Genomic DNA, 12,385 nt, shown 5'->3' on the forward strand with positions numbered 1-12,385 from the left:
ACACGCGATGAGCGCCTGCTTTTGGTGCTCTGCTTCTGACTCCTTTGCTGGTAATACAGACGCACAGGACACCTGGCAGAACTGGAGTAGGTTCCAGCTACCCAGCTCCACTGGGCCCAGCCACTGCAAGCGTTTCAGGAGTGAGCCAGCAAATGGGAGCACTTTCTTTCTGTCAACATGTCCGTCTGTCTCTAGCTCTCTTTCTCTCTCTACCTTTCAAAACTAATAATAATAATAATAATAATAATTTTTAAAGAAAACAAAAATACAGTCATGTGCTGAGAACATTTTGGTCAGTTTTAGATCACATTTATGATGGTGATCATAAATGTGCAGTGATGATGTAGTCATCCAGGATGTTCATACAACAACACAATTAGCTCGTGAGACACTTCTCAGAAGCCATCCCCGCTGCTAGGTGACACAGGGCGGCACACACAGGGTTCAGCCCTTCCCAGGGTCTCGGGCATCCACTAGGGGTCTTCTAACACATCTGAAGATAACAGGGAACCACAGTATTCTACTGCTAATCTTTCAATGGTGACTCCTGAAATATTAGCAAACATCCTTAAGTCACAATCTAAAAGTTAGCCAGTTTCTTTACCCTTTGCCCAAATAACAGGGAAGTACTTCAAAAAGTTCATGGAAAATGAAATTTCAAATTGAGTTTATTTCAGTGGCCAAAATTTTGAAATTCATGTGTAGCTTTTGCATAACATGCATTTTCACAAAATTTTTAAACACCCCTCATATGCATGGATTTCAGATTCTACTTCTGATCCAGCTCCCTGCTGATGTGCCTGGGAAGGCAGCAGGAGATGGCCTAACTCCTTAGGCCCCTGCACCCACGTGCAGACACAGAAGAAGCTCCTGACTTCTGGCTTTGGATCGGCCCAACTCCAGCCACTGTGGCCATTTGGGGAGTGATCCAGTGTCACTCCTATCTAACTCTGCCTCTGAAATAAATAAATCTATAAAAAAATTTTTTTGTCAAAAAAAAAAGTCTGTGGCTTAGTGTTGTGCAATTTTACTATAAAATGTCTAGGTGCAAATTTTTCTTTGTTTCTCTAATTTGGGATTTGCTACACACACTAAATATGAGGATTCAGATTATTTATCAACTCTAGAAAAAAAAAATCTCAACCCTGGAGTGGGCATTTGGTGCAGCAGTTAAGATAGATGCTGCGGCCGGCGCTGCGGCTCACTAGGCTAATCCTCCACCTAGTGGCGCCGGGTGGTCCCGGTCGGGGCGCCGGATTCTGTCCCGGTTGCCCCTCTTCCAGGCCAGCTCTCTGCTGTGGCCAGGGAGTGCAGTGGAGGATGGCCCAAGTACTTGGGCCCTGCACCCCATGGGAGACCAGGAGAAGCACCTGGCTCCTGCCTTCAGATCAGCGCGGTGCACCGGCTGCAGTGCATCGGCTGCAGCGGCCATTGGAGGGTGAACCAACGGCAAAGGAAGACCTTTCTCTCTGTCTCTCTCTCACTGTCACTGTCCACTCTGCCTGTCAAAAAAAAAAAAAAAAAAAAAAAAAAGATTGATGCTGCCATCCAGTATCAGAGTTTCTGGGTTCAAGGCCTGGCCCCACCTCTAATTCCAGCTTCCCGTTAGTGTGCACCCTGGGAGGCAGCAGGTGATGGTACTTAGGTCACTGCCAACCATGTGGGAGATCCACATTAAGTTACAGCATCCTTGCTTCAGCCTAGCCCACCTCTAGCTGTTGTGAGCATTTGATAAGCGAAACAGTAGTTGAAAGATCTGTCTCTGTCTTTGTCTCTGATTTTCAAATTGGTAAACGCATTTTTAAAAAAATTCTCTCTTTGATAATGACTTCCAAACCAGCAGAGGAAAAAGCATGGAGCAAGAGTAATTGAGGAAATCTCTCCAAGTCTCTATTTTCTCCTCTTGATATTGCAAATATGAGGGGGCTTCAGAAAGCCCAGAGGAAATGAAATTAAAAGATAAATTTAGAAGTGGGTGTTTAGCCCAGTGGTCAAGACATTTGCATTTCACATCAGAGTTCTTGGATTTAATTCCAAGCTGCAGCTCCAGCTTGCTGTCCAGCACAGACCCTGGGAGGCAGTGTGGGATGTGGGAGACCTGGATGGCTTTCTTGGCTCCTGGCTCCTGGCTCCAGCCCCAGGCCAGCACAAGTCATTGCAGGCATTTGGGGAAGGGGGGATAAACTACAGATGGGAGCTCTCCTCTGCTTGTTTTTCCCCTTCTCCCAATCCCCTGTCCTCTCTCTGCCTCTCAAATTTTAAAATTTAAAAAAAAAAAAAAAAAGATAAGTTTATTTTGGTGTAAAACTTTCTGAAATTCATGGGTAGTTGTTCATTATATACATTTCCACAAACATCCTGAGGAACCTCTGCATGCGTGGTAACTTGGTCCTGCACATTATGACGTACCATATTTTTCTCTCTTTTTCTATTTGTAAGTGCATTCTGGATAATTCTTTGGCTCCCTCAATTTGTCAATTCTCACTTCAGTTATAGCTAACCTATTATTTAACTCATATCAAGTTTTCTGATTGAACTTTTCACTTCTAGATATTGTATATAATTTTTTTCCAAATGTGCCTGGCTGGTTTTACAGTTGCTTGACTATTATGTTTTTAATTCTTTTTAAAAACCTACTTATCTTGGCTGGCGCCGTGGCTCAACAGGCTAATCCTCCGCCTGCAGCGCCAGCACACCAGGTTCTAGTCCCGGTCAGGGTGCCGGATTCTGTCCCGGTTGCCCCTCTTCCAGGCCAGCTCTCTGCTGTGGCCAGGGAGTGCAGTGGAGGATGGCCCAAGTGCTTGGGCCCTGCACCCCATGGGAGACCAGGAGAAGCACCTGGCTTCTGCCTTCGGATCAGTGTTGTGCGCCAGCCGCGGTGGCCATTGGAGGGTGAACCAACGGCGAAGGAAGACCTTTCTCTCTCTCACTGTCCACTCTGCCTGTCAAAAACAAAACAAAACTACTTATCTCTTTTTCAGTTATTTGAAGGACAGAGAGACACTGAGACAGATCTTGCTTCTTCTGGTTCACTCCTCAAATGCCCATAATAGCCAGGGCTGTAGCAGACCAAAGCCAGGAGCCTGGAACTCAGTCCAATCTCCCATGAAGGCAGCAGAGACCCAAGTACTTGAGCCATCACCTGCTATCTCCTAGGGTGTGCATTAGCAGGAAGTTGGAATCAGAAGCAGAACCAAGACTTGAATGAGGTATTCAGATACCCACAGGTGTCCCCATGGGTGTCTTTACCCAGTGCCAAATGCCTGCCTCTTTAATTCCCTTTGTTATTTAAGCACACTTTCTTTGCATCTTGTATTTGATAATTCCAGAACACAAAGACCTTTGCAGGGTACTTCTGTTGTTAGGGTTTTGGTGAGTCTTACTCATAGTGACTTACTCTCCAGAGTGTTTTGTGACTTTTGGCCATGAACTACTATTTCTTGTAAGAAAATTCTCTGAAGATTTAAATGATCTGTGTCCGCTTCTGCCTTCTGAAGGCATTATATGGGTCTGCGCTGATCGTACACGGCAATTGCTAGCTTAAGTCTTTCCAAACTACACCAAGTGTAAATCTGGATCCCAAACGCATACAAAAGTTAACTAGCTGCTGTGAGATCTCAGCTTTAAGAAAACAAACACAAAAACAAAAAACCTCTACCCCAAGCAAAAATAAAAACAAAATTATTCTTATGCTGCAGAATACATGATTTTTCTAGTTGATCTTTTCCTGAATTCTTGCCTCATGTCTGATCTCAGCTTCATCCCACCAAGGGCTGGAGCTCAACATGCGCACCCGTGAGTGCTTCACAGTCTCCTGCATCCTGCATCCACCTGCCCTGGGGACACCAGCAGACGAGGTGGAGCCTGCAGGTCCCACCTGCCCAGGGAAGAGTAGAATCAACAGTGCGGCCACGCTGCCACCCGATCCAGCACACCTGCAGCAGGAGTGGGCTCTGAATAGGACCCCAGTCCTCAGGAGCCAGCAGAGTACTGGCCTTCCTGCCTCAAAGTGTCCACGCTTCCACATTTCACTGTTCAGTACACTTCGAGGAGGCTTTCCAATGTTGTATTTACAAAACTAGGATATGAAAGAGACTGCTTTACCTCCTATGCCATGATTTCATAAAATATAAACACGGAAAGCTACCTAAAGAACTTTTCAGAATAATACAAAGACTGTAATGAACGTGGCTGTGAAGCTAAGGCCTGGCAGGGGTCTCCGGGCTGGCATCTGAGACTACTGGACTGAAGTGAGCGGAGCTTCCTCCCTCTCCGAAAGTAGAAGAGCACAGTAGAAAATCGGCTTCGCTTTACCTTTTCTCACAAGCGACACCATCGATATCCATGCTCTGGGAACGTGAGAGAGATTGAGATTGCGTTTCAAGGCTATTGGAGGGCGAGCTGCTCAGAGAACTGACTCCTTCACTGCTCTGGCTTCGATGGGCTACTCCTACAGAAAATACAGGAGAGAGTGAGCCCCGGGCTGTTTGCAACAGCGACAGCAAACACGCACAGTCTGCATTCACACCATCATGATTCTCAGCCACTGCGGAATGTCCAGTAGATTACATCAAACGCTGCAAAAAATGTCAAAATCATAGGAACGTTAGTAAGGATCACAACTTGTCAGCATACCTCTGACATCTAAAACTGACTCCTCGTTACCTCTTTTCCACCAATTCAAACTTTGGTCCCGAAACACAACGGGATAGTCCGGGAAATCTTTGAAATGCATCAACAGTAAAACAGATTGATGAAGAGATAGACACGTGTGATGAAATGAGTACAGCAGGATGCAGATGGCAGGAACTAGAGGTGGGCACACAGCTGCTCACAGCACAACTGCTTCCATGTCACTGTATGTCTGAAATTTTCATATTCAAGTGTGGGAAAAATGCAAACAGTCTTAACTAAGCAATGTCCTTCAACCTGGAGCCACCAGTTTGCTGCCCGAACATTCAGGCAGAAATAACAAGACTGTCGCTGCCCTTGTCCCCACAGAGCTCCCGGCACAGTAAAACTCAGCCACCACGACAGGGGCCGGTGATTCCACACAGCAGTGTCCTCACCGAGGTCTTTAAAGTCATGCTTTCCATAGCATTTTTAAAAAAAGATTTTGAAAGTCAGAATAATAGAAAAGGAGACAGACAGACATTCACACATACACACACACACACACACACACACACACACACAGAATCTTCCACCTGATGACTCACTCCACAAATGCCTGCAATAGTCAAGAGCTGTATCAGGCTGAAGCCAGCAGGCAGAAACTCCATCCAGATCTCCACATGGGTGATAGGAACCCAAGTACTCGGGCCATCTGCTGCTGCTTTCCCAGGCACATTAACAAGCAGATGGACTGGAACTGGAACAGCTGGGACTCCAAAAAGCACTCCATTCTAGATGCTGGTGTCTCAAGTGACGGCTTGACCGGCTGCACCACAACACTGGCCCCTTGTAGCATTTTTTAAAAGACTTATTTATTTCATTTGAAAGACTGAGTTAGAGAGAGAAGAGTTTTCTTCCATCCACTGGTTCATTCCCCAAATGGCCACAATGGCTGGGCCAGGCCGAAGCCAGGAGCCTGAAACTCCACACAGGTCTCCCACATGGGTGGAGGGACCCAAGCACTCTGGCTACAATCTGCTGCATTAGAAGAGAACTGGATAAGACGTGGGGCAGCCTCCTAGCATTTTTAGAACTACTTTAACTCTCTAACTACCTTATTACCAACAACAACAAAAGCAATGTGTAGCCAGGCATTTGCAAGTGTTCTCTGTCTCTTTCTCTGAGGAACGAGACAATATATTCAAGACAAAAATTAAAAAATCCTGAACCAGCAGTTGTAGATGAAACAACTACTAACTACCATCATTCTATGAAAGTAAACTTGCCACACTTCAATGCTTCTTTTTCTTGAAGAATAGGAATTCTTATTAAAACCTGTTCAGGACTCATACAAGAGAAACAGGAAACTAAATTTCCACTATTCCTATGAAGGCTCCACTAAAACATTCAAAGCATATAACGTAAAGATAATTCTGAAATAACTGATTATCTTTTTGACTTTATCTAGAATATAAATTAAATTACCATGACTAAAAACGCATCAAAGCAAAAGTACAAGATTCCCCCCTTTTCAAACCACGTGCACCCACTTGTTGTCTTCACCCCTACTCCCCTCGAGCAGCCGGGGCAGGAAGCCGACTTTCCAGGATCATGGATTCTTTCTTCTCTCATTGCATGTTCAAGGGTTACAGCATGGACAGAGGGGCTGGTGCTGTTGCTGCCTGCAAAGCTGGCATCCTATAGAGGCAACAGTCTGTGTCCAGGCTATGGCACTTCTAATCCAACTTGCTGCCTATGGCTTGGGAAGGGCAGCAGAAGGTGGCTCAAGTGTTGGGGTCCCTGCCACCCACGTGGGAGACCTGGATGAAGCTCCTGGCTCCTGGCTTCTGGACTGGCCCAGCACTGACCATTGCAGCCATCTAGGGAGTCAACCAGAGAATGGAAGCTATCCCTCTCTGTCTCTCCCTCTCTGTAACTCTGGCATTCAAAATAAGGAAATAAATCTTTAAAAAACAAAAACAAAAACAGGACAGAATTGTTCTCTTCCTTGGTATCCCAACTGGAAAACAAGCAGCGTGGATGGTAGAACAAGAATGCGTCATAAAACAAGCTTACACACTTAAAAGATGAACGTGTCTAAATTTTCATGACCAATAAGAACTTCTTGGGGCCAGCACTGTGGCACAGTGGGTTAAGCTGCCATCCCATATGGGCACTGGTTCAAGTCCCAGCTGCTCCACTTCCAATCCAGCTCCCTGCTAATGTGCCTGGGAAAGCAGTGGAAGAAAGCCCAAGTCCTTGGGCCACTGCACGCATGTGGGAGACCCAGACGAAGCTCCTGGCTCCTGCTGCAGCCATCTGGGGGAATGAACCAGGGGATGGAAGATCATCTCTTTGCTTCTCCCTCTCTCTCTGTAATTCTGACCTTCAAATAAAATAGATTAAAAAAAAAAAAAACAACTTTTTATAGAAAATTCATACATTCTGTGTGGAAAGCCAGAACTTTAAAGGAAAACTTTCTGAACAATCTCCCCTTTCAGGCATAAGTCAGATCAATGGCCTATTTTTAACTTTTCACACAGGACCTGTTCTAGTCTCTCTTTTACACACACGGCACACACACACGAGGGCACACACACTTGCTAACTTCTAAGATAAATCAAAGTACAGAATTGCCAAAATGGACCTTAAAGCATCAGTAAAGTGTGGGGGAGAAGGATAGGTGATTTGATCTTGTCCATGGACAGGTGTTTGGCTGAGTGGCAAAGACATTGACCGGGGCATGTGGAGTAGCCAGGACTCAAACCAGTGCCCATATGGGATGCTAACACAGCAGACAGCAGCTTAACCCACTGCACCACAGCGCTGGCCCCACAATATTGAATATTAAACAACTATAGAAACAAAACTTAAAATGTTATAAAAGGAGGGGCCGGCACCGTGGCTCACTTGGTTAATCCTCCACCTGCAGCGCTGGCATCCCATATGGGCCCCGAGTTCTAGTCCAGGTTGCTCCTCTTCCAGTCCAGCTCTCTGCTGTGGCCTGGGAAGGCAGTGGAGGATGGCCCAAGTGTTTGGGCTCCTGTACCCGCATGGGAGACCAGGAAGAAGCTCCTGGCATAGGATGGGTGCAGCACTGGCTGTAGTGGCCATTTGGGGGGTGAACCAACAGAAGGAAAACCTTTCTGTCTCTCCCTCTCTCTCACTGTCTATAACTCTGTCAAAAAAAAAAAGTTATAAAATGAATCATTTACCCTATTAATTAAAATTCTAAAGCTTATTTACATAGACACAGACAATGAACTAAGTTAAAGGATTAGCATATGCTGGAAAACACAAAGTATATTCGCATTTTATTTGGCCAATACCAACTCTTCCCCCCCAATACTATTTATGATGAACTTATCTGATTCCAGGGAACATACGGAAATATCTGGACAGCAGCTAACTTCCTTGTGAAAGCATTCTATTATTGTGAGTAAACACAAACACACGAAATCTCAAAGTGGTAAAGAAAAGAAATGGTTTCTGTGAATGGAATGGGAGAGGGAGCGGGAGATGGGAGGGAAATTATGTGGGGGGGAAGCCACTGTAATCCATAAACTGTACTTTGGAAATTTATATTTACTAAATAGGGAAGGGGAGGGGAGGGGAGGGAAGGGAAGGGAAGCGGAGGGAAGGGGAGCGGAGGGGAGGGGAGCGGAGGGGAGCGGAGGGAAGGGAGGGAAGAGAAGGGAAGGGGAGGGGAGGGGAGGGGAGGGGAGCAGGGGGGGAAGGGAAGGGGAGCGGAGGGGAGGGAAGGGGAGCGGAGGGGGGGAGGGAAGGGAAGGGAAGGGGAGGGGAGGGGAGGGGAGCGGAGGGGGGGAGGGAAGGGGAGGGGAGCGGAGGGGAGGGGAGGGGAGCGGAGGGAAGGTGAGGGAAGGGGAGGGGAGGACAGGACAGGACAGGACAGGACAATGGTTTCTAAAATATGGGGACGGGAAAACCAAGGACCTACATTAGCTTCAGTCTGCATTTGCGAGATAGAGGCTTCCTCTCCTCAAGATCAAAGAGGGAGTCACGTAAGGACGCACACGTGCACGTGAGAAGAGCAGCCTGCTCCGTGGAGAAACACGGAGTTTGGGGGTCTGCAGACTTCTCACAGCAAACCCCAGCACTCTGTGATGCATCTTCCCTCTCAGAGCCGCACACGCAGATGCCAGAAGCAAAAAAAGACTGACCCAGACACCACTGCCCGGCTGGCACTGCCCAGGCCAGCGCCGAGCGGTCTCAGTCACCTACCATGACCAGGGAACCCCAACAGTGTCACCTGACATAACTGCTCACAGTCAAGAGGCAAAATGGCACTGTCCATCCTTCTTTAGGACACCAAGTCCCATGTCCCTGTGAGGCAGAGGGACCTGAGCCTATCACTGCCAGAGGTGAGGCACACTGGCTCCTCATTAGGGCTGCTAACGTGTCAGTAAAGGTGGAAAGCCCTGTGCCTCCCAAGATTTCAAAGCATGGTTTCTCATAAATTCTTCCCTTAGACTCTAGTTGGGAGATGGGAGCAACAGAAATTAAGACAAACACATACTACTCTAAGAATGGAGGTGGGTGTTAGCTCAGACACCCACATCCCGTATCAAAGCGCTTGGGTTCAATGCCCGAGAGCAGTTCCTGCTAATGCAGACCCTGGGTGGCAACCAGGACAGCTCAAGTGACTGAGTCTCTCCCACCCACACGGGAGAACTGGACAGAGCTCCCAGTCCCCAGCTTCGGCCCAGCCCACCCCGCCCTTGGCCACTGAGGGCATCTGAGAAGTACATCACCAGATGGGACCACTCTCTTGGTCCCTCTGCCTCTCAAATAAAGATTTTAGAAAACGAACAGTGGAATGCGTGGCACAATCTCTGTGGGTTCTAGGCCCTCTGAAGTGAGGCGACTGAGACATGACACAGAACATGCTCTGAAAACCAGGACAAGGAGTGGCACGAAGAAGGTAGAACCTAATTACAGAAGCCCTCAGACTTGACTACAAGGAAACAGGCGGCAAGGAAGGCGCTGGGCTGGTGTGGACACGCCCGCCCTCCCATCTCCTCCGCTATTCCACGAGCTCCCAGAGGCAGGGACCCTCTGAGACGCAAACCATTCTCCCATGCGGCATCTCCCCTGCCTCTGCTATACTCAGAAGCCTCACCAAGGGAATGAAGCTTCCGGTGGCGCAGCTCAGGCCCCCGGGGCCAGAATGCTGGCCAGTGGGCAGTTCAGGGTGCGAAGCAGGCAGCTGGGAAAACGACGAGCACAGCAGAGGTTACAGAGCCAAGTTAGCACAAAAGGAAGGGAGAGGATGAACCCAGGGTCAAAACCGGAAACTGATTCCCAGCACTACACAGCGCAGGTCTGCAAAATAATTAGAGTGACTGTGGGAATAAGCATGACACCCACACTAATACAACACACCTGTTTGTTGGCCAAAAGGCTAGGCCACTGAGACTCAGCAGGCCAGGCCAGAACAGGCCAGGACACAACTGTTACAATTCAGAGAAATAAAACATAGAAGGGAAAAGCAAAGGAACACAGCCAGACCAGGGGCCTCGCTGTCCTTCAGGGCTCCTGCCCATGCTTGGGTTGCTGCCTGAGCCTGTAGCTCCAGAGGGCTTCTTACCCACGCTGGATCCCAACTAGAAGGAGGGGGAAGGGATCGTAACGTAGCCATCAATTACTGGACAGATGGCAGTCAGGACCTGGCATTCCTGACAGCATTCCTAGCCAGACAGTTTAGTGCAGAAGAACCACAGTGAGCAATAGTGATGTTCATTAAAGAGTCAAAACCGGGGACCTGTATTGTAGCACAGTGGATTAAGCCAGCACCTGAGACAAGGACATCCCAGCATCCCACAGAGGAGAATCAGTGAATCCCAGCTGCTCCACTTCAGATCCAGCTCTCCACTGATGCATCTGAAAAGCAGTAGCAGATTTGGGCCCCGGCCCCCACACGGGAGACCTGGATGGAATTCCTGTCCCTGGTTTTGAGCTGGACCAGCCCCTTAAGATGTGACCATTTAGGGAGTGAACCAATGGGTGGAAGATCTCTTTCTTTTTGTCACTCTGCCTTTCAAATAAACAAAATAAATCTTAAAAAAAAAAATAAAGTAACAGCAATGGGGGGCTGGGCATTTGGTGCAGCAATAATAGTGCTTGGGACATCTGCACCCCAAAGAGTACCTGGTTCAAGTCCAGGCTCCTTCACTTTTTTTTTTTTTTTTTTTTTTTTGGACAGGCAGAGTGGACAGTGAGAGAGAGAGAGACAGAGAGAAAGGTCTTCCTTTGCTGTTGGTTCACCCTCCAATGGCCGTCACGGCCGGCGCACCGCGCTGATCCGATGGCAGGAGCCAGGTACTTCTCCTGGTCTCCCATGAGGTGCAGGGCCCAAGGACTTGGGCCATCCTCCACTGCACTCCCTGGCCACAGCAGAGAGCTGGCCTGGAAGAGGGGCAACCGGGACAGAATCTGGCGCCCCGACTGGGACTAGAACCCGGTGTGCCAGTGCCGCAAGGAGGAGGATTAGCCTTGTGAGCCGCGGCGCCGTCTCCTTCACTTCTAATCCTGATTCCTGTTAAAGTGCATCTTGGAAGGCAGCAGGTGATGGCTCAAGTACTTGGGTCCCTGCTACCCATGGGGAAGGGGAAGGCCCAGACTGAGTTCTGGCTCCCAGTTTCAGCCTGCTCAGCTCCAGCTGTTGTAGACATTTGGGAAATAAACAAGTGGATGAAGATCTCTGTCTCTGCCTTTCTAATAAAAAATGAAAATAAATTTGAAATGTAATTAAAACGATGATGTAGGGGCTGACGCTGTGGCATAGTGGGAAAATCAGCCGCCTGCAGTGCTGGCTTCCCATATGGGCACTGGTTCGAGTTCAGGCTGCTCACTTCCTATCCAGCTCTCTGCTATGGTCATTGAGGCCAATTTGGGAATGAACCAGCGGATGGAAGATTCTCTCTCTCAATCTCTCTCTCTCTTTCTCTGCCTCTCTGTGTAACTCTGACTTTCAAATAAATAAACAATCTCTTTCATTTATTTATTTGACAAGTAGAGTTATAGACAGTGAGAAAGAGAGACAGAGAGAAAGGTCTTCCTTCCTTTGGTTCACTCCCCAAATGGCCACTACAGCCGGCGCTGCGCTGACCCGAAGCCAGGAGCCAGGTACTTCTTCCTGGTCTCCCATGCGGGTGCAGGGCCCAAGCAACTGGGTCATCTTCCACTGTTCTCCCGGGCCACAGCAGAGAGCTGGACTGAAAGAGGGGCAACCGGGACTAGAACCTGGAGCCCATATGGGATGTTGGCGCCGCAGGCAGAGGATTAATCAAGTGAACCATGGCATGAGCCCCATAAATAAATAATCTTGGAAAAAAAAAAAAAAAAAAGGCCAGTGCCGCGGCTCACTAGGCTAATTCTCCTCCTTGCGGCGCCGGCACACCAGGTTCTAGTCCCAGTCGGGGTGCCGGATTCTGTCCCGGTTGCCCTCCTCCAGGCAGCTCTCTGCTGTGGCCAGGGAGTGCAGTGGAGGATGGCCCAAGTGCTTGGGCCCTGCACCCCATGGGAGACCAGGAGAAGCACCTGGCTCCTGCCATCAGATCAGCGCGGTGCGCCGGCTGCAGCGCGCCGCCCGCGGCGGCCACTGGAGGGTGAACCAGTGGCAAAAGGAAGACCTTTCTCTCTGTCTCTCTCTCACTGTCCACTCTGCCTGTCAAAAAAAAAAAAAAAAAAAAAAAAAAAAAAAAGATGTATCCTCTCCTGGCAGAATTTACTCAAACATACAGCTCCATTT

The 12,385-nt window shown here is 48.4% G+C and overlaps 1 protein-coding gene across 3 annotated transcripts in view; it reads right to left on the bottom strand.

Annotated features, from left to right (window-relative positions):
• The window catches only part of UBE4B (ubiquitination factor E4B), a 128,691-nt gene that overhangs the window by 66,612 nt on the left and 49,694 nt on the right, over nt 1-12,385 (bottom strand). For all 3 annotated transcript variants that reach the window (XM_017346595.3, XM_008265943.4, XM_051858091.2), the window contains one exon: nt 4,315-4,450. In XM_017346595.3, the coding sequence (XP_017202084.1) occupies nt 4,315-4,450 (136 nt within the window). The remainder of the gene's footprint in view (nt 1-4,314; nt 4,451-12,385) is intronic.

Source organism: Oryctolagus cuniculus, chromosome 7 (genome assembly GCF_964237555.1).
Source record: "Oryctolagus cuniculus chromosome 7, mOryCun1.1, whole genome shotgun sequence".
NCBI lineage: Eukaryota > Metazoa > Chordata > Mammalia > Lagomorpha > Leporidae > Oryctolagus > Oryctolagus cuniculus.